This window comes from Marmota flaviventris, chromosome 3 (assembly GCF_047511675.1).
Source record: "Marmota flaviventris isolate mMarFla1 chromosome 3, mMarFla1.hap1, whole genome shotgun sequence".
In the NCBI taxonomy this organism is placed as follows: Eukaryota; Metazoa; Chordata; class Mammalia; order Rodentia; family Sciuridae; genus Marmota; species Marmota flaviventris.
Window position 1 is genome coordinate 24,509,549 of NC_092500.1, and position 26,072 is coordinate 24,535,620.

At 37.7% G+C, this 26,072-nt stretch overlaps 1 protein-coding gene and 1 pseudogene across 2 annotated transcripts in view; both read left to right on the top strand.

Annotated features, from left to right (window-relative positions):
- The window catches only part of Lta4h (leukotriene A4 hydrolase), a 37,687-nt gene extending 14,967 nt beyond the window's left edge, over positions 1-22,720 (top strand). Inside the window, exons 7-19 of one of the 2 annotated variants that reach the window (XM_027951603.2) lie at positions 1,274-1,346; positions 1,576-1,716; positions 2,655-2,678; positions 3,246-3,316; positions 8,572-8,683; positions 9,198-9,342; positions 10,286-10,389; positions 11,081-11,151; positions 16,500-16,554; positions 18,214-18,309; positions 20,312-20,394; positions 21,023-21,127; positions 22,502-22,720. In XM_027951603.2, coding sequence (XP_027807404.2) covers positions 1,274-1,346; positions 1,576-1,716; positions 2,655-2,678; positions 3,246-3,316; positions 8,572-8,683; positions 9,198-9,342; positions 10,286-10,389; positions 11,081-11,151; positions 16,500-16,554; positions 18,214-18,309; positions 20,312-20,394; positions 21,023-21,127; positions 22,502-22,619 — 1,198 coding nt within the window. In that variant the 3' untranslated portion in view covers positions 22,620-22,720. The remainder of the gene's footprint in view (positions 1-1,273; positions 1,347-1,575; positions 1,717-2,654; positions 2,679-3,245; positions 3,317-8,571; positions 8,684-9,197; positions 9,343-10,285; positions 10,390-11,080; positions 11,152-16,499; positions 16,555-18,213; positions 18,310-20,311; positions 20,395-21,022; positions 21,128-22,501) is intronic. The other variant, XM_027951755.2, reaches the window with a different exon arrangement.
- Positions 11,170-16,555, top strand: LOC114105376 (transmembrane protein 230 pseudogene; annotated as a pseudogene).
- Positions 22,721-26,072: the final 3,352 nt, after the last annotated feature.

Sequence of the window (26,072 nt, forward strand, 5' to 3'; positions counted from 1 at the left end):
TTGTTTCTTTTGCTTTAAAAAAAAAAGTGGTTACTAGGCAATTTCAAATTACACTTGTGGCTTGCATTTGTGACTCTTACTGAATTTTATAGGGCTTAGCACTGGTTACCATTGATGCTACACACCCAGTGTAGTTGTCAGACTAATAGCCTTGGCCTTACCTGAGAGTTGGTTAGAAGTTCTTAAGCCCTGTCCCAAACCTACTAAATCTAAATTTATATTTAACAACTGTCCCAGATAATTTGTATGCACCTTAAAGCTTAAGAAGCCCTGTTCCAGAGACTCCTTCTAGGACAGAATGCCAAGGCATAATCTTGTTTGAGGTATAGTATCAAAATTTTTAAGACAAAATTTAAATGAAAAAGATTTTTATTTCTAGCGCTATATATGCGATACATTTGTTTCTTCTTCATTGTCTTTTAAAAAAATATCTATGTTTTTAGTTGTAGTTGAACACAATACCTTTATTTTATTTATTTTTATGTGGTGTTGAGGATTGAACCCAGGCCTCGCATATGCTAGGCGAGTGCTCTACCACTGAGCTACAATCCCAGCTCTTCGTTGTCTTTATTGTAAATATATTTTAACCTTTTGTAAGTGTGCCATTCAGTGGTGTTAAATATATTCACATTGTTGTGAAAGGAATCTCTAGAACTTCTTCATCTTGCAAAACCAAAACTCTGTATCCATTAAATAGTTCTTCCCCTCCACTCCCTATAGCCCTTCGTAACCACCAGTATATTTTCTGTTCCTATGAATTTGACTCCTTTAGATACTTCATGTAAGTACAATCAGAATATTTATCTTTTTGTGACCAGTTTATTTCATTAAGTGTAACATCCTCAGGGTTCATCCATGTTGTACCTGTTCAATTTATTTCTTATATAAAAGTGGTCAACTTGTAAGTGCACAACAATATATTTCTTTTTCTTGTTCTGGAATAATCTTTTTTGAGCTACAAGTGGGTTTCTATGGTTGTGATTGAAAGAGGAAACTAGATCTCTAGAAATCTTACCAGAGTCAGTAAGCTAACCTTTAAGGGCACTTCATGTCTTGGTTTTCCTTTGACTCAGACAGGCTTCCATAGAAAGCTGCATGGGTAATAGCAAGCTTGTGTCTCAGGCCATTTACACTCATATCTTCCCATTTACACTCATCTCTTCAATCCACTCCCACTTAATAAATGTCTGTGTACAAAATTTTAAGTCCTTCCATAACCAGATAAATAATTTGCCTTGAATTTCTTTTTTCATGAAACTTTTTAATTTTACAGGCAAATTGGCCCAAGAACTTTGGTATGGTCTGAGAAAGAGCAAGTGGAAAAATCTGCTTATGAATTTTCTGAGGTTGGTCATATTGAAGATTTTGAATGTGACATGATGGTTTTAAGTAATATGGTAAAAGAACAAAGAATGTCTTATTTTATGTGAATTTACAGTTGCTACATTCTTTTTATTACTTTCATTTAAAATAATCTTCATTAACTCAGAAACTTCATAGAAAATAACATATGCTTTTAAAAAATTACTTTGGTAATCATTAAGACATACAAATGTGTATGCATTAATTTTTCAGACTGAATCTATGCTTAAGATTGCAGAAGATCTGGGAGGACCATATGTATGGGGGCAGTATGACCTATTGGTGCTGCCCCCATCCTTCCCTTACGGTGGCATGGAGAACCCTTGCCTTACTTTTGTAACTCCTACTCTACTGGTAAGTGTAAATATTTCTTGTTTGAAATTGAGATTTCCTTAAAATAAACCTAAATAGGAAGAACCTTAGATTCTTAGTAATACTTTAAAAAATATTTTTCCATATTTATAGAACTCTTGTTTCTTTTTTTTTTTAATATTTTTTTTTTAGTTGTGGTGGGACACAATATCTTTATTTTATTTATGTGGTGCTGAGGATCGAATCCAGGGCCTTGCATGTGCTAGGCGAGTGCTCTACTGCTGAGCCACAACCCACCCCCCTTGTTTCTTTTTTTTTTTTATTGCCCATTTTTGTTATCCAGTTTCACTTTTGAAAGAAAATGGTTTGGCCATGTAAGAAACAAGAATATTACGTTCAGGGTATTTGGATGTTGGGGGTGGGGATGCTATATAACAACAATCCATTGATGACTTATGTATCCAGATGAAGAAATGACACCATTTACAGTTGACACAAAGGTAATAGTAAAACAAAACAGAAGCTAAGTCACTATGTATAGGAAAGGATCAGGCCCAGAGCCTCTTACTGTATTCTATATGCCTTGTAAGCTACTTTGAATCCTTCTACTTTGAACCAAATGAGTAATAGAGTAGCAGCTAAGTAAAAATGAAATGTACCGCAGGACACAAAGAATCCTATAAGCTATTCTGAAATATATTGTGGGTGATAAGGAGAAAAGGAACATGATGGGTAAATAAAAGCAAATGTACAAAATGGAAGTAGGAAAAATTCCTGGAAGTCAGTTAGAAACCAGTATACTGGCCCTCTGGATTTATTTTTTTCCTTCAATGTTTGTCTCTTTTGAACTCTTTTGAAATGCCATAGTGGAAACAGAATGGGCTATCAATGCCAGTATACTAGATGTAGAGGTAGGCAGTCTTTAAAATGTTGTCTGTCATTTGATTACTGATATTAAGATATTTTCTCTCTCTTTGTAGGCAGGTGACAAGTCACTCTCCAATGTAAGTCAAAATTTCCAATTATGGACTTTTCCTCGAGAAGTTTTAAGCAACTGACTATAAAATTTGCATGGTATTATAATATTTAACCTGGTTATGAAAGAAAACTTGGGGATTCTCCTCATGAGACATTGTTATACTAACAATTAGATTTAACAGACCTAAGAAAACTTAATTCACATGAAATATTTTCAATGAGTGATGTATTCATTTAATTTAATACTTTTTTCTTTTTTGTTTTCCAGTTATTTTAGTTACACTATACTTTTTTGGTCTCTAGATAAATCACTTTTTTTTTTTTTCTTTTTTTCTTTCTTGACCTGAGTAATTCCCTGGTGGAGGAGTGTGTGTGTGTGTGTGTGTGTGTGTGTGTGTGTGATACTGGGGATTAAACCCAGGGCTTTGCACATGCTAGGTGACCACTCTACCACAAAGTTATATCCCCAGACCCTGAATATATTTTTAAAAGAATTGAGTAATGTGGGGTTAAAAGAACAAGTGTGTTTAAATAATGGCTTGTTTCAGATTAAGGCAATCAATTTTACTACTGATCAATACTGTTTCCTTTAGGTTATTGCACATGAAATATCTCATAGCTGGACAGGAAATCTAGTGACTAACAAAACTTGGGATCACTTTTGGTAAGACTTTTAAAATTTACTTTTCTTTATTCTTGTTATTGATTGCTTTCTTTCCCTGTCTACCTACCAAGACTCTGAATTGTCTTCTACATTCTCTTGTTTTTTTTCATCACTTTGATCACTTTATCAGACAGGGATTTTTTTTCATTCTTGTTTTGTTTTAATTCTGTATCATTTGTCATGGTTTTAGAAAATAGTCCAGCTGTTCCGTTTGTGCTTGTTATTAAGTTCTAGAACGTTGTAATACATGGACATGTAAAACCAGAACTATGGCTTAATTTTCCCTGTTGCCATCTGATTGGCTGAACTCCCTGTTGCTGGGTTGACTGCTTGGGAACCACACTGGCAGTTTGCTTGGACTGCAATGAGTAATAGAGTAGCAGATAAGTAAAAATGAAATGTACCACAGGACACAAAGAATCCTATAAGCTATTCTGAAATATATTGTGGGTGATAAGGAGAAAAGGAACATAGGAAAGCCAAAAATAAAGTGCTTTTTTTTCTTTAATTTTTTAAATTGATGCATTAGAATTATACATAATAGTGGTGTTCATTTTTTTATTAGAGCTTTATAGTTACACGTAGTAGTTGGTTTCATCCTAACAAACTCATACGATACGTTCATGGAAATCAATTTCAGTCAATAATCCCCACCATTTTCCCTCTACCTTTTCCCTCCCATCCTCCATCCCCTCTCCCATTCTCCTTCCTCTACCCTTGACTTCCTTTTGCTCATCTATTAATGCTATATTTGATTGGTTCTTTATGTTATCCTATCCTTCCCTCCCCCTTTCCTTTATTTTACCCTCGCTTCTGCATATGAGGGAAAACATTCGACCTTTGATTTCTGGCTTATTTCACTCAGATGATAGTCTCCATTTCCATCCATTTACTGACAAATGCCATAATTTCATTCCTTTTATGGCTGGTAGAACTCCATTGTGTGTGTGTGTGTGTGTCACAGTTTCTTAATCTATCAATTGTTGGGCATCTTGGTTGATTCCATTATTTAGCTATTTTTAATTGTGCTGCTATAAACATTGAGGTGGCTATATCACTAAAGTATGCTGAATTTAGGTCTTTTGGGAAAATGCCAAGGAGTGGGATAGCTGGGTCATATGGTTCCATCCTTAGTTTTTTGAGGAATCTCTATATTGCTTTCCAGAGTGGTTCCCATCAGCAGTGTACACGTGAAACTTTTTCCCCATGACCTCACTGGCATTTATTGTTTGTATCCTTGACCATTGTCATTCTGACTGGAGTGAGATGAAATCTTAGTATAGTTTTGATTTGCATTTCCCTGATTGCTAGAGATGTTGAACATTTTTCATATATTTGTTGGCCATCTTATTAAGGATTTTTGCATCTATGCTCATCAGGGATATTGGTCTGCAGTTTTCTTTCTGATGGGTCTTTGTCTGGTTCTGGACTTCATAAAATGTACTGGAGAGTGTTCCCTCTCTTAAATGGTTTTTTAATTCCTCTGTGTGCAGTTTGTCTTTGAATATTCCTTGAAGTGCTGGCTTGGTGCTTATGAGTTCTTTTAGTTTATTCTTGTCATGGAAAGTTTTTATTTCCCCCTCAAATTTGAAATAGAACTTTACTGCATATAATAACTTTGACTGGCAATTGTTTTCTTTTAGGGCTTATAATATCCCATTCCAAGCCCTCCTTGACTTTAGGGTCTGAGTTGAGAAATCAGAAGCAAGCCTTTTTAAATGTGACCCAATGTTTCTCTCGTGGCTTTTAATATTCTTTCCTTATTTTCTATATTAGATATTTTGATTAAGATATGTTTTGGTGAGGTTCTCATTTAACTAAGTCTGTTTGGGTACTGTTAGCCTCTTGTATGTGGATATCTAATTTCTGATATAGGAAAAGTTTTCTGTAACTGTCTCATTAAAAATATTCTTTATGCCTTTGGTTTGTATCTCCACATTCTCTTCTATCCCAGTGATTCTCAGGTTTGGTCTTTCACTGTTGTCCCAGAGTTCTTGTATATTCTGGTTATGTTCTATATTTTTTCCCTTTTGTTGCATTCTGTGTTCTCAAGATCATATACCCTGTCTTCAAGGCCTGAAGTTTTGTCTTCAAGAGCTGAGGTTCTATTTTCTATGCAATCTAATCTGTTAGTGATGCCTTCAAGTGAGTTTTTAATCTGATTGTGTCTTTAATTCAGAAAAAGAGAAACAAGAGAATTAAACAAATGAAAATAAATAGAAAACCAAACCAAAATATATAATCCAAAATGGATAATCATTTCTGAGAGTTCTGCTTGGTTTCTTTTCACTATTTCTATTTCTTTATTAAAATGGTCTTTCTTCTCCTGTTGGCTCTCTCTCAATTCCTTCCTTAGATCTTCTTTTAGTTCACTAAACTTTGTAATGATCAGTTTTGAATAATCTTTCTCTGGGCTTCCAACCACCTCACTATCAGTGGGATTCTTTGTTGGGGACTGTGGATTTTCGGGGGAGATTTGTTTGCCTCTTTCCTTGTGTTTTCAGACGTCTTGGACTTTCATATCAATTGAGGTAGATTCCCCTACTTTGTTTTTTTGCACGTGTTCTTTTATGTGTAATTATCTAATTTGTCCTGGGACTTTTCTCTGTTGTTGATGTATGATTAGATGCTAAGGGGTGGGACCTGAGTTCCCTCTCTGATTGTTCCTCTTGGGTCCTTCTTGATGGTTAAGGGCTTTTGTCTCTTCACTTCTTTGAGTTGGAGTAATGTCTGGGAATGTTTAGGTCAGCAGCAGAGTTTCTAACCTGTGAAACTTTTAGTGTCCCTGTAGGTTCCCAGCACCTCACAGAATGGGGTGAAATAAATAATAGTAACAACTGTTGCAAACAGTACAGTGTTAAAGTAAACACTCAGTTCCTACTATGTTGTCTTCAACATTAATTACCATCAATAAACAAGAATAGTGGGTTTAGCAATTGTCAATATTAAAAACAATAATCATGCACTAGCTCTGGCTTTAATGCAAACAGAAAGTGTCAACTATATTCTCCACAGCAGTAATGATTGTAATTAGCATTAATGGTAGGAGTGAAGATATATAATCCAATTAGTTCTGAAAGATGGTAAAAATACAGTTAATTAGGGGAAAAGAAAATGTGTTAGGAAGTTAGAAAAGAGTTTGTAATTTCAAAAAGTTAAGAGTATATAGAAGAGATGAAGCAGGTGATGTTTATATGGAACTAAAGGAAACAAATAGAAGCAGGTTATTGGGAGAGAGGAAGAGAAAACAATAGAATTTCGCTGTTACCAGGAGAAGAAGAGAGACAAGAGAAGTAAACAAATGAAAATAATACAAAACCAAACCAGAATGTATAATCCAAAAAAAATGGAACTCTCAAAAGACAGTTCTAGGAAAAAATAATAACATTTAAAAAATCTAAAAGAGAGAGGAGAAAGAAACAAATAAGTGTATGTATCCATAACATCTCTCTCTCTCCCTCCCCCCCCATATATAGATATATATATATCTCCCTGAACCAATCAGCATAGCCAGAATTCACATATGCTTGTGCACACCCACACAAACACACATGGAAAGAATAGACAAAAGTAATTTTTTTTAAAAAAATACTAATATCTTAATGAAGAACGAAGAAACTGTCTCCACTTAGGTAAGCAAAATAGTTGACCATATTGGGTGGTCACTGTCTTTGTCCAATAGTCTTTCTTCCTAATTCTTGAGTTATGTACTGATAGAGCAAGGGGTGGGGGGTTATTAATCCCTTCCGGTTTTTGCAGTGCTCTCTCAGTTGCCAGTTGGAACAACCTAAGATTGAAGCTGTTTGATGTAGGACCCCACTTCCCTTCTCACTAGAGGTGGATGAGTTAGGAAGTACTGTCAGTTGGACTAACTGGTGCTCCCCCAGGGTACAGCTTCTGCAGCATTCTGTGAGGGGAGTTCCAGCAGGTGGCGCTGATGTCTAATCAGTCCTCAAGGGCTTTATTGGGTGGGCCTTTGGAGAGAATAGATTGACCCATCCCTAGGGCTAGAACAGCAAACCATCTCTTCTGCAGGTCCAATTCTCAAGAAATCCAGTCATGGGGCAGGAGGGCCAATCCCCCACTCACTGCTGCCCAGGGGCGCAGTCCTCCTGGGCTTAGACCCTGGGTATATTCACCCCACCCACTCAGACTCCTGGCCTGCTTCAGCTGGTCTTGAAGCTGCCAGACACAAAGGAGAAGTGAGCTGGGCTCTCCTTCTTCCTTCCCTCTCAAATCTCCCTGATAGTCTACTCCACGTCTGTTTCACTCAAGTTCCAACAGACCTAGTCTTGGTCCCTCAATAGGCACCTGTTGGGGTATTTTGACCGTGTGTGTGTGTGTGTGTGTGTGTGTGTGTGTGTTTCTGATCTCCTGGGTCCTGCAGTCTCTGCAGTGGAGTACTCACCCCAGGGTGGCTCCTGCCTTAGCTCTCTGTGGCCAGCTGAGATACAGGGCTCGCTTTTCAAGCACCAGCACACTGTGCAATCTGGATCAGCTAAGATTAGGCAGCATTTTTGATCTCAGGTTTTTCTGTACCAAAACTGTGTTCCCCCCCCATGTGGTGAATCTGATGTATTCTTTTTTTTTTTTTTGATTGTACCCAAATTTCTGAGTCCCTAAGCTGCTTTGAGAGTCCGATATTAGATTTCACTGAAATCACTCATTCACCTACCTCTCTGAGAAGCTGAATAGCACTTCTTTGGTCCCTTGCCACAGTGCAGCTTGGAATGCATCTTTCCTCTATTCTGCCATCTTTGTCTCCTCCCCACCCAATAGTGGAATTCATTATGACATTCACACATGCACATAACATAATTTCCTCAATCTCCTTACCTAGTACCTTCCTTTTCCCTCTCCTCCTCCCTGTCCTGATCCACTTGCTGTGCTCTATTAATCTCTCTTCTATCATCATCATCATTTTAATGAGCACATTCTAATTATACATATATAAGTGTAATTCATTGTGGTATATTCATACATGGACATAGCATAACTTGGTTGATTTTTGTTCCCTGTTATTCCCCATGACCTCCCTTCCTCCCTTCCCCCTCCAGCTTCTTCCTTTTACTCTATTGGTCTCCCTTACCAAAAAAAAAAGTATCTTCTTTTGCTGTGTGGTACTGGGAGGTGCTCAAGTTCTCTACCACTGCTATATCCCCAGCCCCCAAAAAGGAATTATTTTGTTGATTAAAATATATTTTTCCCTTGGCTATGACAGCATTTTAATTTAAAAAAAAAAATCTTGTTTTCAGGTTAAATGAAGGACATACGGTGTATTTGGAACGCCATATTTGTGGGCGGTTGTTTGGTGAAAAATTCAGACATTTTCATGCTCTGGGAGGATGGGGTGAACTACAAAATTCGGTAAATAAATTGAACTTTTAAAAGCATTCATCCAAAGTTGTATAGTTGTAAAAAATTGAGTTTGTAAAGTATCTATGCCAACTAGCAACAAGGAAGTCATTTTTACAGCTGTGGAAAATGAGGCAGATGCAGGTAAAATCCTCTGTTGGTATATCATTGAAGGTAGTGTTCATGACCTAACTTGAATTGGGAGTTATGGGATCCCATTGGATCTTTGCTGTTAATACAGCTGAATATGTTTGAATTTTATTTTACATACTTATGTCATTTTTAAGTGCTTTGTCCTGAGAACTGAATTTGCTGACCAGGCATTGAATCACTTTTCTAGATTTTGTGGAAAGGCTTCCACAAGTTTTGACAACATTATCAATGTTTCCAATCTGTAAGTTTGTTTGAGTTCTGCAGTCCCCTGAAGTAGTTATGCTACTGAGTGGAGCAATACTTCCTTACAAGCTTGTTTGCTTCGTGATACCATCTTTATATCTGAACATTCTTGGTACTTCATATCCTGCAGATAAAAACTTTTGGGGAGACACATCCTTTCACCAAACTTGTAGTTGATCTGACAGACGTGGACCCTGATGTGGCCTATTCCTCAGTTCCCTATGAGAAGGGGTTTGCTTTACTCTTTTACCTGGAACAGCTTCTTGGAGGACCAGGTAAGTGTTGGCATTTTCTGGATTTTGTTTTTTTCCCTTTTGGAGGCTAATGTGTGAAGGATAGGGAAGAATTATAAACGGTTGTTTTCTTGTTATACTTTTGGTTCATTCGCTAGAGAAATCTGCATTGCTTTCTAAGGTTACTTTTATACTTAAGACTTTGAATAACCTGAGCTTTATATAATGCTGCTTGACTTAAAAAACAAATCTCAACAGAATTTTAAGGATGATATTATGTACTTGTTGAAAAAATTCCTATTTTATAAGAGATTTTTAAGAGTAGCAAGTGAGAGCACATCAACTCCACCCACTCCCCAGGGTGGTGCCCGTGTTAGCAGTCTGCTGTGTTTGGCTCCAAACCATATTCTAAGTGTAGATGATTAAGCAGACAAATACACATGGTTATTTCCATTACCCCCCCCCCCAAAAAAAAAAGGATCATAAGTAGTTCTCTCTTAATCTTGGTTCCACTTAGCATAGTCTCAGTTCCTAGCAGTCAACCATATAGCAAAACTGGTACGAATTTCTTTTTCTTTCTTCAGCTTCATGAACAGAAGATTTGTTCTTACTGTAGATCTTAGTAACCTCAAAATATGATTTTTGTCTTTCCTTATTAAGCTGAGAACTTTCACCTTTCCACTTAAAGGAAGCACTTGATGGCTTTCCTGTGGTGTGTTTGAATTGTCCTCTGGTCAGAAGAGGATGGTTGCTTTTACACCTTGTGCTGTGTGTTCCTGTTCTGTCCTCATGTGTCCTTCCCTTACCTATAACTAGGACTTCTCTTCTCCCTTAAAATTATATGTTTTTACTCTTAAAGCCCTCATTGGTTTCCCTATTCTTTGAGTATTCTCTGTTCTTTGTGGTTAATAGTACAATGCTGAGCCCCAAAAGTAAGTCAGATAATTACTTTTCTATGAATTGATTGCTTATGTTTTGCTTTTAGAGGTTTTCCTAGGATTCTTAAAGGCTTATGTCGAGAAATTTTCTTACAAGAGCATAACCACTGATGACTGGAAGAATTTCCTATATTCCCACTTTAAAGATAAGGTTGGATTAAAAAATATTTTATTTTATATTTATATTTATATTTTATTAATATAGCTTTATTTATTTATTATTTGTTAGGCTAATTTGAATTTCTTAATAGTAGCATTGGTCCTGGATTTGCTTTTAGACTCATTCTTTTTTTTTTTTAATATATATTTTTTTTAGTTTTAGGTGGATACAATATCTTTATTTTACATTTATGTGGTGCTGAGGATCGAACCCAGTGCCTCATGCATGGTAGGCAAGCTGTCTACCACTGAGCCACAACCCCAGACCATAGACTCATTCTTTAATTGCATTTTTTTAAAATGTGATCTCAATAACATGAACTAATATGTAGAATTTTCCTATTTCAGAGAGACCCTCAATAATGTGGTTTGAAATTTTACTTTTTGTGTATACTTTTTTCTTATTTTAATTTTTTAATAGAACATTAGTAATGGATATAAATTTATTTTATATAGATAAAATAATGCATATATTAATTAGCTATATTTAATCATTTCACATTGCACATGTATATGAAAACATCATATTGTATCCTATAAAAGTACACAATGATGATCTGTCAATTAAAAATATTAATTTAAAAAAAGGAAGAGACTTAGAAATTGTCTTGATATGGCAGAGTAGAGAAAATTGTAGACTCAAGGACTTGAAAGTTTTAGGTTTTTGGTCTTACTGTTCACAGGTTGATATTCTCAATCAAGTTGATTGGAATGCCTGGCTCTACTCCCCTGGCCTGCCTCCTATAAAACCCAAGTAAGCACTTACTTGAGAGGAGTTCCCTCTCACTCTCCTAAATCCTAGAGCTCCTCAAACTATCTGAAAGGATTTTATGCCTTCCTTAGCCTGTTACTAGAATGTTGTGACAGCAGAGTTCTGAGGTGTTTAGGCCCTGAGGCTAAAAGACTGACTTCGGTGATTCATAAACATAGATTAGTTCGTTCCACTGCAGTAATTATTGAGTGCCTCCTTTACACAGCAGCAACAGTGAGGGACTTAGAAAAGAATAGCTGTTGTCCCTTCCATAAAACTTTTGTCTTAAGAAAAATAACATATGTTAATCATTACAACAGTGTTACAAGTTATTATTCCCATTTCCAGAGGAGGCAAATTAGGTTTAGTTCATTTGCCCAAGCTTGCCTGAGGTTGCTCAGCTAGTAAGTAGTAGGAGTTGAGATTCAAGCCCTGGCAGTCCTACCCCTCTAATGTATTCCCTTCTAAAGTAAACACCCTACCCTGGTCTTCATCAGTCATGTGAGGACTTTGACTTCTGCGTGTTCCAGCTTCTTGCTGCTTTCCTTCAGGTCACTAAAACTGCTTACCAGCCACTCTTACATAAACAGTCTAGTGTGACTGATGCATAGGGGAGCAGCAGGAAATGAGGTAGAAGAATACATGTCATGGTCATGTGTGTTTGGAAAGCATCTCAAATGGCCAGGCTGGGAGGAGTTTGGTTTTGGGAGATACCAAGAACTTGGGCATGGAAGAGGTAACCAGAGCTCCTCATTAACTAGGAGGTCCTGGGTACTGTGAACTGTCGTGTGAAACAGGAGGTCAGAAGCTGGGGAAGGGTCATGTCAATAGTACTGTTTTTAAAGTTTGTTTTGGAAATAGGCAGATGGCATAAATCATCAGTAAATTTTTATTTATTTATTTTTGATACTAAAAATTGAAATCAGGGCACTTTACTAATGAGCTACATCCCCACTTTATTTATTTATTTATTTATTTATTTGGTTTTTGGTAGATGGACACAGTACCTTTGTTTTATTTATTTATTTTTATGTGGTGCTGAGGATCAAACCCAGTGCCTTACACATGCTAGGCAAATGGTCCACCACTGAACTACACCCCCAGCCCCGGAAACTTAATGTCTACAATAAGCCACCAAAATAATGCTTTTTCCCCCTAACACTTCCTAGTTTAAGAAGTGCCATCAATACATTATCTTCTTACCAGAGATCATGAGGGCCTGAAGTAATGCAAGGCTAATGGGAAAAAAAAAAAAAAAAAGAATAACTGAGAAGGGAAATGTTTCAGGGGTGGAGTCTATTGGCATCTGATTGACCATAGTGAGCAAAGTAGGAATTAAAACTAATGGGGCAAAGAGGTCTTAGTTGAAGATTCAGTCCAATCCAATATACATTGAGAGGCAGGCACTATTATGATGGATGATGAATAAGGAACCCACAGAGCAAATACAGATTTATCAAGTAATTACAATACAATGGAAGTATTTCTAAAATATTTAAATGCTTATTAAGTGCTATAGATGAGAAAATATTAATTTAAGTAGTTCTGGATTTGGACATCAGCCCGGAGATGATTTAACAGAGAATAATGCTAGAAGTAAAGCGTAGAACCTTAGTGGATCTTCATTTGAGACCTAGGAAAGAGGAAAGATGAACAAAATTGGCTAAAAATCAAAAAGAGATTGCAGATAGTAATTTGAAAGTGATAGAGTGGGCAGCAATGTAGTGTATTGTAAAAATAGGAGGGAAAAGGAACCAGAGGGAAAAAAACATTGAATTTAAAGTTAGGAATCTTTTCAAAGACTTTTAGTTTCAGTGGCCTGATTGGAGCAAAAGAGAGCTGCAGAAAGTTGAGTGAATCAACTGTTGGCCATTGGTTTGAACTTTAAAAAAATCTGGGTGAAAAATAAGTTCTTAAAGGGTGTTTCTCTGATACCAGCATTGCTATGGGATCCTTTTTGATTAGTTCATTCTCTATCCCTGAAGATTACTTCCATGTCATACCAAAGTGCTAGAGGAACCCTGGAATCATTTATACACCCAGGGATCTTATAAAGAAAGATTCTTTGAAAACCCCAAACCACAGAAAATACTTTGCTCCATTGGAGCACAGAATGTTGGTTTCCAAGTCCACTGATCTTTAGTACTCTCATCACTTGTCTATATAGAAATATCTTCTCAGGTCTATCCCCTCACTCCACCACCAACCCTCTAGTTCAAACCCATGTCATCACCTCCACCTGGAAAACTGCTCTGGCTATGCACTTGTGTCCCCTCTGCCCCTCCCTATCTTTCTCCACACAGAGCTAGTGCAAACCTTCAAGCACACACCTGTATCGTGCCATCCCCTGCTTAGCAATCTTCACAGGCATCTTGTTGGTTCGGGGCTAAGGCTAATCCTATAATGGACACTACAAGGGTCCTGACTCTGCTCCTTTTGCTTCAGTCAGAATGGCAGTTTGGGGATCTCTCAAAACTCTCCACACTCCCTTGGACATAGGCCCTGAAGCACAATATTCTTTCCACCTCAGGCCTCTTTGCCCAGTTAATTGCAATCCAGCTTAAGAACCATTTCCTCATGGAAGCATCTCTTGACCTCTGTGACCAGGTTGGATCTTCCATTCGAGAGCTTCTTGGTGCTGGGTATCGCCTCTTCATCGTGGTTGTCACGGTTTTAACTTTACACTTATTTGTGTGACTGTGAAAGCCTTTCCCTTCACAACACTCTAAGACTCATCTCTGATTTTATACATTACTTTTCTTAGGGTTTTACAGTAAATAGGGGTTGCTTCTTTTCCCTGGGCTTATCCTTAACTCAGTTCTTTTAATTACACTGAGAAGAAAATTTCAGGATACTAAGCCAAAAGTTTCCCTCTGTCCTATTGTTTAAGAAATCATTGCTGAAGAATGTTCTCATATAAGGTGGTTTACTGTCTGAGGCCTTGAGAACCTCTGATCCCACTTGTTCTTAAAGGCAAACACAGTGGTTTGCGTACTTCCACAGCCTGACTACTGCATGAAGATAAGCTAGTTGCTGCTTCAGAAGAAGGAGGTGTGTTGCCCTCTCTGTTCTGTCCCCTAGGAAAGAACAGGAAACCCAGTCTTTAAAGCAGATTTAGTAGTAACTCCTAATTAAAACTTCACTTCTCTTAGGCCCCAAGTGGCAGGTGTTTCCCTGTTCTCTAAAGATGTTTCACAGCAAGCAAGCCTGATTTATGAACAAAAAGGGATGTTTCACAAGAATTTGGCACACGTTACGTGTTCTATTGTTGCAAAATGTACAGTTTATTTCCTAAGATGGGAGTATACATATATTGGTATAACTCAGTTTGCTTAATTCTTTTAAATCACAGTGTAATTCTTTTAAGTGGTCTTCATTCACTTTCTTCTGAAAATGAAGGAATGCAGTCATTACACAATGATTTTGGCTCTCTCAAGGGTCTAGCATATGGAATAGTGCCTGTTATCTAGTAGGTACTTGCCAGTCTGCTGGATGATGAGAAGGCTGGAACAAGAGAAAGTAAAATCCATGAGAATGGGATTTTGTGTTGTGCCTCTTGTTATCTTGAGTGCCTAGATCTGTCTTGCCAGAGAGTGAACGCTAAGTGTGCTCCGTAGACTCCAACTACTTTGCTATGCACTCCTTGAACATGTCACAGCCTTGTCCTGGGTGTTGCTTTGGTATTCCCTCAGGATAGTCAGGCGTTTCCTTCATGTCTACTTGGATCTTTAAGTTCTTAGATAATGCCATAATACTTCAAGTTGGGTCAGAAATTTCCACTTCCAGTGGCAGGCTGGTGCTTGCTGGGGTGGAGGTTAGGTTGGCTGTGCCATGAGGCCTGGGACGCCTGGTGTCCATGGGCAAGTTCCCTGCTAGCCCCAGTCTTGACGTGGTGCTCGGACTGTAGCTGTGTCCGCGTGTTCTGATGCCTTCTCGTACTTATCTGACTACTGGAATCGCCAGTAGTAAAGTAAAATACTCAAGGCGCTCCAGCACAGATGATGGCTACATTGACCTTCAGTTTAAGAAAGCCCTCCTAAGATCCCTTATAAGGGTATAGCACTTGCCACTGTGCTATTTTTGATTGGCGCCTTTCTCATTATCATATGCTCCCTCCTGCTGTCAGGCTACATCAGCAAAGAGTGGGCAGACCGGTCTGTTCCTGTCCTGATCATTGGCATTCTGGTGTTCCTGCCAGGATTTTACCATCTGCTCATCACCTACTATGCAGTTAAAGGCTACAAGGGTTACTCCTCCGATGATATTCAGACTTTAATGACTAACACCTCAGCCCTAAGACAAGTCACAGTGGGACTGAACCCAGGTTTAAAATATTGAGCAGAAACTATGCGTAAGGGCTGAGGAATTATGCAGTTTTCAGATGTTTGACCAAACAATGGCCAGAGTTTATGGGTCCATCCCAAAAATGTTTAGCTAATTAGGAAACAGTGTGTTTTTATCTGGCCCTGGCAAAACCCACATGAATTTGTATCATGGAAGAATAGCAATGCTAATTATCTGGGAAAGCAGGAGATTATTCTGTAGTGGAAAGTGTTACCATTCCTTCCTTCTTTAGAGTTAGCATTTCTTTTAAATAGTCTTCATTGTCAATTTGTTATTGTAGCAAATGGAAGAGTATGGTATGTTTGATTTCTTAGTTACAAAGTATTTTATTTTTAAAATATCAAAAGCTCTTATCCCCTACACTTAACTCTACCTTCACATTCTGGTGGAAGACCTCCATAAAATCACATATTAGCGTGGATCCATCTGTAATATTTTTTACTTTTTTCTTAGTAACAGGAACCAGGAATTTTTAAAGCCACAGAGTAAGTTTTCAAAGAATAAGCACTGTCTCTGATAACCAATCCTTGGTCAGGTCTGATCTTGTTTCCCAATGGGTTAGCCTGCATATAATTTGGGTCATTCTGTCGTTTGTAGATCAAGATGTTCTATATACAATGCCTTTAAAGACTGGACTTTTGGCTGTTCCCTAATGAAAACTGAAGATAAATTGTTGCTACTTAGAGTGTATAACCCTATTGCTAGCACCTGGTACTATAGTGTCATTCTGCTGAAGATCTCAAGACTTGACTTGGATCCCTGGAGAACCACATCCTTAGGTTGATTCTGTTTCTTTGCTTGAAAAAAGTGACTTACATTCAAACCAAATTAAAATGTCAGAATAAAAAAAAAAAAAATTCTATTTCCTTCACTTTGTAGTTGTTTATCTTTATTTAAAAGGAACTTTGAAATATAAGTGCATTCTGTAGCTCTAACACTGCATTGATGCAAAAGCATGTGCACATTTATAAAATTTTAACATTTTAATATTTATTTATTTATTGCAGTTATGACATGACTCTGACAAATGCTTGTATTGCCTTAAGTCAAAGATGGATTACTGTGAGTAGTAACGTGATTTTTTTTTTTTTTTTTTTTTTTTTTTGCTCCTTTGTAAATTGTACAAATATGTCTCTACTAGTGGGGATGATGCTTCAAATAGTGAACAGAAAGGCTATTTGAAAGAGAAGTTTGCTCAAGCTGATACTATCTCCACCCTAAATGTATAAAATTAAGTTTCATGGGAGGAAAATTTTTTTCCTCTTAAGTCACTGATAAGATGCTACTTCAGACATAGCAATTACACATACCAAGTAAATCTAAAATGATCTTGGGTGACTGCAGTGGGAAAAATTGAGGGACTTTGCTAGTCATTAGCTTTGTTCATTTTTCTAAAATTTCCTAAAGAAGAGCTTCTTCATGTATGTACTGAAACATAACTCTTTTTTTTTTTTAAGTTGTTGATGGACCTTTATTTTGTTTACTTATATGTGATGCTGAGAATCGAACCCAGTGCCTCACACAAGCATTCTACCACTGAGCCACAACCCCAGCCCCCTGAAACATAACTTTTTTTAATATGTATATATTTATTTATTTTTTTTAGTTGTAGTTGGACACAATACCTTTATTTTACTTATTTATTTTTATGTGGTGTCAAGGATCAAACCCAGTGCAGCACACATGCTAGATAAGTGCTCTACTGCTGAGCCACAACCCCAGCCCCCTGAAACATAACGCTTAAGAAAAGTGGAGTAAAGATGCACCCTGGATAACTCTTTAATGGAAAATAAGGAAAAGAAAAAAAAAACCAGTAGTTTTATTCCAATTATTTGAACAGATTTTGATGTAGCTGTTTGAAATTTGTTTTGAAAGTTTATTCAACAGTATTCCTTAGCAGTCTTCATCATTCAAAATACTATACCTGGCCTGGGGCTGTAGCTCAGTGGTAGAGCACTTGCCTAGCATGTGTGAGGCACTGGGTTCCATCCTTAGCACCAAATAAATAAAGGCATTCTGTCCATCTGCAACTACAAAAAGGAAGTTTAAAAAAAAATGCTATACCACACATTATGCAGGATACAGAGATGAACTTGCCTTTGGAGTGTCTGTAGTTTAATTGAAGAAATTAGATTCTTATATAAATAAATGTCATGCTAAGCAGTAAGTGATAAGCAGCATGAGAAAGATACAGATGAAGTAATAAGAAAGAAAGTGCCTTTTCTACCCCCAGGATGGGGATTGGCATGAGGGATTGCTGTTTGCAGGGCAGGATATTCCTGCTGGATCTGAATATGGCTTGGGCATGGACAAGGTGGAAGAGGACATTCTGGGTGAGAGAGACAATGTTTAAGAAGGTTGTTATAAATTAGTTGGCATGCTTTTTGTAATGTTTCTTTACTTTGGAAATCGCCTCACAAGGGGTGTTTGTGTGTGTATATATTTATTTATTTAAAAAAGAGAGTGGCTGTTCCTCTATTTTTACTATTAATAGTCTTTTTTCTTAGATTTCACACATCACATTTTAGGAATTATTAGCTTTTTAAGTTAGAGTAACATAATCTCAGGATTATATAAGTAGCTCAAGCTTAAATTTATTTTGTATAATGCTCACCTGTGCATTTCTGTCTTTTTCTTAATTTTTACTTTATGACAGATAAACCAATAATATTACTAAATTGTACAAAACCAGAAATAACCAGGTAACTTTTTTTTTTTAAGGCCAAAGAAGAAGATTTAAATTCATTCACTGCCGCAGACTTGAAAGATCTCTCTTCTCATCAGTTGAATGAGTTTTTAGCACAGATGCTCCAGAGAGTAAGTACTAGCTCAAAAAATGAGAAATTAAAATGGACACAGAAGCACAGCATGTATGTTGTGCCTACCTTGGAAAATATTAATGTGGAAACTCATAGAAAAAAAAAGCAATTTATATAATTATTTTAAAAAGCATTTATTAAATGCCTAATATGTTTAATATTGAGATTATTACTAAAATACTTAAGAAAGACTACACCTTTGTTCTCAAAAAGCTTGTAATCTGTGGGAATGGGAACATATATAAAATTTAGCAATAAAAGGAAATATATTTTAGTTCTAATTTGAGAAAGTTTAATTAGTACAGAAGAACTCATTTCCATTTGAGGTCATCAAAGAAAGATTTTTGAAGGAGTGAAGTTTGATTTGGAGGGAGGAAGGTATTCAAATTGGAGAGAGCATCAAGGTACCCAGTGTTGAAGAGTAAGCCGTTGGGTTGGGTGAGGAAGTCAGTGAAAGTATCACTGAAAAGACTTGTAGGTATGATGAGTCTTAAACGCTAAATCAAGAAGTTTAGATTTTATTCTGGTCAGTTGGAAAGTGGAAAGGATCTCAAATTCTTAATAGAAGAGTCACTTGATGGAGTGGTGAGTAATGAAAACTAATGTGACATGAGGGCCACAGAGTTGTGAAGTTGGTTGGGAGGCATGAGGAGTGAGCTGATGTTGAGGAAGAGACCAGGCCAGTGAGAGAGATGGTACAGGATGAAAGCACAGGTTTTGTGACTGACTGGATTTGAGGGTTAACAGGAAATAATCCAGGCAGATTTTAAGGTAATTAAAAGAACTCATGAGACTAGAAGGTAGTGCATTTTGAATGGGGAGATAATGACTGGGTCTCTATGTAATATATTAAGGGGGATTCCAGTTTAAGAACCTCAAAGGAGATGGAGATTTGAAACAATTTCCTTTGGGATTGCAAAGATGAAGAATAGGATTTTGAGCAGCAGGGGTCCCATTGATGTAAGATACCACCAGTTTTTAGTGCATCGCGTCATCATGGTTTCATAAATTTCTGTAGCACTGCTATGTGGCCTAGGACCAAGAAGAGAGAAATCCTGATGGGATGACTTGGGAATGGGTGCAGCAAAACTTGGGGAGGGTCAGGGAGCCTCAACAATGACCTTAACCAGGTGGCATACCTGGGTATATTTGAACATATCCATAGAGGAGCTAATAGTCTAAATAATTTGGGGTAGGCCTGGCAGTTAGTGAGAACAGATACCACAAGTGAGTGTGACGTGGGTCCTGTAAGGTAAGGAGGCCGCTGCTGGAGAGGAGAGTTTCTGTCTTCTAGCGGCACCTCTGCCTGTCCTCTGCAAGCACCTCAAACTCTCTATCTGTCCAGACTAAACTCATCTCCTTTCTTTCCTTCACCCAAACTTGTCCCCCCTGTTAGTGGGTTAATAGCACAGGAAGTTCATGAGCCCCCAAAATTGTATATAGAAGTTTGTATTTTTATGGTAAATGTATTTCCCTCACCTATAGTAGAGGTGCATATTATTCATTAGCTTGCAAAGGGTCTATAACATAAAAGTTTAAGAACTGACATTTTGTAAGGATATAGGTAACTTAAAAGTGATTTTGGAGGACGTATATAAAGATAAAGCCAAAGGCAGTCCGTGAGGAAAAAAATTAAGAACTATGATTTAATCTGGAGAAGTAGAAAAATTTAAGCTATATAATATGTAGGGAAATACTTGAAAGACTAGAGAGTCTGGAAGGTAATATTTATACTAAAAAGTCTGAGGACAGTAATTCTCATTTATTTCTTTTAAGTACCTTATAAAGTAAATTATCCCTGTGTTCCTAGTAAAAACCTCCAGAGTAAGTTTGAACAAAACTTACTTTAGTAAATATTTGTTTATTTTACTTTTTATCTCACTTACTTCGCTATTATAAAATATTTAGAATTTTAATCTGGCTAAGAATTTCTCTCCAGCTCCTTTCTTCCAAGAAATCCTGTTGAAATGATACGTTATGCTTCTGTATTTTGCTCTTAGGCACCTCTTCCATTGGGGCACATAAAGCGAATGCAAGAGGTGTACAACTTCAATGCCATTAACAATTCTGAAATACGATTCAGGTACATCATTTTAACTTGTCTCTGTGGAAGAAAGCAGAACACTGATTTAAAATCTGGAGAAGGAAAGCAGAGTACGCACCATCCATGGGTCTTGAGAAATCCTTATCAATTTCCTTCATTGTTATAAATAATTATAGTGGTATTTATGTCTATAAGACAAGAATATTAATCTTTTGTTAGACTTTGTTATAAGCTTTTTGCCTTAAAAAGAAAATTAGAATGAAGGATTCAGTGGTAAAATGGGCTTTCTTTCTCAGCCAGCTAAATTGAATAGTTGGGAATAGTTAGAAAACTTTGATTCTGTTATAAGTTAACCTTTCTTAAATCAAATTTGTAGTGTGAGGTTTAAACGAAAGTTCAGTTCCTTGAGAAATTGCATTGATAAAGTACATGAGCACCTCTATAAGCCAAATCTTTTAAAATATGATCTTTTTTTCAAGAACCAACTCCGCTTCCTTCTCTTCTCCAGTAACTAAATTGTGTATAAATATGTGGGTGTGAGAGTCTCAGAATAAAGTGGTGTACAATTTGACTGTAATGGGATTATTCATCTTTACATTTCCTTTGTCGTTTCCTGTTCCTTCTTTCCTATTTTCTCTCCCATGCCCCCTAAAAATCCACATTTCAGATGGTTACGGCTCTGCATTCAATCGAAATGGGAGGAAGCAATTCCTTTGGCTCTAAAAATGGCAACTGAACAAGGAAGAATGAAATTTACCCGACCCTTATTCAAGTAAGACCACATCAAACTGTGCTTCATAGTTATGATACATGGAATCAGAAGAATAATCAAAAATTTTGTAAAATGCAGTGTTTTAAAATTCTTAACTTTTTTAAAGTTCATTTTTATAGATATAATTTTGGAAGAGGAATTCACACTTCTGATTGTTTAAAATTTGAAATAATTTTATTAGCTTTTTTAGAAACATTATTGACCAAATAGAGTTAGACAATGATAAAAAGGATATAAATTAAAGATGGTCTTATATACAGAGAAGGATTTTTAAAAGAAATAGAAGATATTGGTGAGTAGGTATGAACACAAAAAAAGTGTCTAAAACTAAATGCAGGGAGATAGATGCCAGCAGATAAGGTAAAACATTTTTTATTCAAATGTTGCTAAGAAGTGCAAGAGCAGGTTGCTTGACATATAATAAAAGATGCCTGGTACAGGGGGGAAAGTCATATTTTGGCAGCAAGATGTAACTTAAAAATATCTTTGAAATACTTTTACTATGTATTTGGTCTATGTTCTGAAAAAAATATAATCATGACATAAATATCCATGATTAATTTGTTTTTAATTTACTTCACAAGTTTAAAATTTGGCAGCACAAGTCATCCATTTTTTTAATATGGCCACAGAATTCATATTTTAAGTAAAGTATTTCATCAAAGCATTATTATTTCACTATAGTTAGTATTTTCCTTCTCAAATTATTTGAAATTTTCTGAAATTCTTTTTCTAAATTTACTATTTTTATACTTTTAAAATCTCAATGAAAAAATAAACTTTAAAAAGCCAATTTTTAGCTGGGGTGTGGAGCACACCTATAATCCCAGTAATTTGGGAGGCCGTGGCAGGAGGATCACAAGTTCAAAGCCAGCGTCAGCAACTTAGTGTGATGCTGTCTCTAAGTAAAATATATAAAAAGGACTGGGGATATGGCTCAGTGGTTAAGTGCCCCTGAGTTCAATCCCTGCTACCAAAATAAAAACAAAACAAAACAAAAAAGCCAATTTTAAAAAAGATAGTCTTTAAGGCACATTCTCATACAAGACCAGTATTTGGCCAGTAAGTGAAAGGACCCTGTTCAAATAATAAAATACTTACATGCTGCCACTCTGGCCCTTCCCTGTAAAACCCCAGAATATCTGTGATCTGCCAGTTTAAGGGTCAGTCTCTGGTGCAGAGATTGGCACAGGCTACCTAATAGGCCAGGATTTGTGCTTTATTTGGGTGATATTTAGCTATTCCTAACCATCACTTTTAACTTTATCTCTAATATTAACTTAATGTTTGTTTTCCCTTCCTGTGTGTGTGTGTCTGTCTCTTTCTCCCTCCCCCTCTCCCTCTTTCCTCTTTCTTTCCCTTCTCTTTTGGCAGGGATCTTGCTGCCTTTGACAAGTCCCGTGATCAAGCCATCCATACCTACCAGGAACACAAAGCAAGCATGCATCCTGTGACTGCAATGCTGGTGGGGAAGGATTTGAAAGTGGATTAAGGACCTGCCTTTTACTGATTTCCAAAATTTCCTTTTTTAAAATTGAATTCATGAAGAAATATAAAACTTCAGCTCATGTCATTAATAAAAATGTCTTTTTATTTGTGGTGTTTTATTGTTTTGTCGGTGACTTTGTAAATTTTCTACCTTTTTAAAAAATAGTGGTATATTCTTTATAAATTTTAATGAGTTTTAATCTGTTAATTTACATGGTGTAAATGTTTGAATTAGCTTCATTATCAATTTTTTTTTTCCTCCACGTTTTTTACTGGTGCATTCTAGTTGTCCACAATGTTGGGATTCATTGTTACAATTTGCACACAACGTAACAATATATTGTTATTAGTTTTCTAACTATGATCACAAAATATGCCAAAATATTATGTACCTGATGTTTTATCAAAGTTCTTTAATTTAAATCTGCCTTAAACCAAAAATTCAGCATGATGAGAGTTTTGCTTTTAAAATAATCTTAAACGTGGACACTCACCACCCACCTGGTGCACGTTGATAGCATGAACTCCCTTACCAAACTGTAAACTCTAGCAGGAGCCTCAGCTCTCCAGCCCTGGGTTCATCTGGTTGATCTGGGAGACTTGTCAACCTTCTTAAGGGATCAGGTGGGCACCCTGAGCATCAGCACCTCCATCAGTCTCTCAGGTAGCCTCCTGATAGTCGTTTAATGTGCCTCATGTGTGGCCAGCTGGTGTTCTTCACATAGAACATGCAGAATATAGAAACATACTGAAAACATCCAACTTGAACCATATTAAAGACTGGAATAACAGCACCCTTGTGAATGCAGTGTGGTGCCCCAAGCGCCTTGGCATACAATTTAGGAACCACAGCTGTATTGTGCTGCAGTCTGGCTGGGCACAATTCACGAGCCACTTGTCAAGCAAAACGAACTTTATTTTTAGAACACACACTCTGCACCACACTACCTCTTCAGGAATTCCCTCAGAGCCCAACTGCCACCACCCGCTGCAGGGGAGCCTCTCAACCCCCCCCCCCCCTCCTCCCGCTCTTAAGGCCTATTGGCTGGGTCGCATGGGCGGAACCAAAAGAGTCCCCCAATGAGCAGCTCCATGGTCTGAAAGGGCGGGGAAACAGCCCAATGAGCATCACGCAGAGGAGCCAATCAGCTGGCAGCTGGAAGTTTGCTGGGGCCCCTTGGGCTGTGGCTCTCAACATCATTGGTTAGGATTCTTTGACAGCAAGTAATGACAATCCAAGTGACTGGAAGTCACAAGGGAAGAGGGAGATTACTTAATGAGACAAGATAGAGGTTACCAGAACCCCGGGACAGGAGACTAGCCCATCACTACTCCTGACTCATCCATTTTTCTGGTGCACATTGTACAGTCTGGATGGCCCCCGGCTCTGCTGTTTGAAATGATTCCTTCCACGTGGAGAGACCATCTCAATTCCAAATTCCCAGACAGGAGACTGACCCAGATTGGGTCAACCCTGGCCACATAGACTCTAGCCAAGCAGAAAACTGTCTTAGAGTGTAAGCCTGATGGGGGTGTGATATCACCAGACTCAGACAGTGACTAGTCTTAAAATAGGAGTGAACAGGGAAGATGAGGTATTAAAATGGCAAGTTCCTGTCCCTCCTGGAATCCTCCGCCATCTCCCTTGCTCCCACTTGCCCTAGTAATGCTGTCCTTTGGGACATAGACCTTCACTGGTCTGTTTCTCAAGGCTCTCTTCTCTCTTGACTTTGCCAGGAATACCAGAGCAGAAAGATCAGTTCAAGCCCCTAATATATAATCACATTCTGAGTGCTTAGACTTGAACAAATTCATGCATTTAAATAATGCTTTTTAAATATATATATTTTAGTTGTCAATGGACCTTCATTTTATTTATTTTATTTATTTATTTTTTATATGTGGTGCTGGGGATGGAACCCAGTGCCTCACTCATGCTAGGCAAACGAGCTACCACCCCAGCCCCCCCCCCCCCAATAATGCTTTTTAAAGTTTCTTTTGCCATATGAGCTTAAAAGAAATGGTACTAATGGTACCATTTTTCAAAAATCCCTTGGGATGCTTGAAAGATGGGGTGGAAACGTGCTATGAAGAAGGTAGAGGGCGCTAAAGACAAACACATCTACATACAGGTTTCCCTGGAGTTCACACTGACACTTCAGCTAACATGTTGAGTGTCTTTGTGCCAGGTCTGATACACACATGATTACGGGATGAACAAAGATAAGTAATTTCTATAGATTGCTAAAGGTTGGGGTGGGAAACCTGGGGCGCCATGCTGTACACTGTAATTCCAGCTATTGGAGAGACTGAGGCAGGAGGATCCCAAGTTCAATGCCAGCTGGGCAGCTTAGTGAGACCCTGTCTCCAAAAGGGATAGGGACATAGTTCAGTGGTAGCACGCTTGTCTAGAAATCTAGCATGCACAGATTTCCCCAATATTGTGCAAAAAGATGGACAGGAGGAGATATGCTAACGCAGCCTAGAAAGGGGTTGCTTCACCAGCCCAGCCAAGGAAAGATTTAGGAAATACGGCCCTGGAGAAGAAAAGACCTAAACTGAGACTTCCGGAAAAAGACATAGCTACCAAGCAGAAAAGTTGGGAAGTGTTGGAGGGAGGGTAACAGGATTAAATGGCTCTGCAATGTTGAGGGCCTGACTTAAATCACTGAGAGCTGGTGTCATCTTGGAATTACTCAAAAGCTGAGCTCAGCTGGGCCTGTCAGCTGGAGTACCCAGGAGTTTGGGTTTTCTTCCAGCATGGGGGTAGTTGGACATCTTATTGGTCTAAGTCTGTATGCATCACCAAACACTGTCACGAAGGAAGGGCGTCGTTATCTACATTTTGTTCCTAGCACCTCCCATAGAGCTTAATACATAACAGGTGTTCAAGAAATATTTGTTACATGAATGAATGAATGAAGGCAGGCAGAGAGTAAAGACGGTTCATACCTGAGGACATTCCGTTTTCTCAGAGATGTAGATGTTAGGCTTTCCTCGGAGAGTTAGGTGAATGGAAATTCTTAGGGGAGGGGGAGTGGGGAAAAGGACAGTACTAGGAATCTGCAGGATCTCAGGACTTCTGTAGTGAAATCTTCCTCCTGGGTAAACAGAGGTGGCAATTTGTTTTGATGACCCAGGGCATAGGTTGAGGGGTGCAAAGGACCTTGAAATTTGTAAGAAGAGTGATTCAAGTGGGGGAGCCGAGGAAAGAAGAGACCAACCAGAGGTCAGGGTCAAGGTAAGAGAAGGTTAAAGTAGGAGTTGGGGGAAATTGGAAGGTTAGAAGGTTGAGTCAAAAGGTGGATTACTGGAATTTAAGATGATTTATGTGAGTCAAATTCAGGCAATGACAAATTCCAGGCCACACTCAGGAGGTAAGTGCTGAAGGACAAGTTTCAATTACTTTCAGGAAGTTGTCCAAGGAAGAGACTGTGGGTGTGGGTATGGGTGTTTG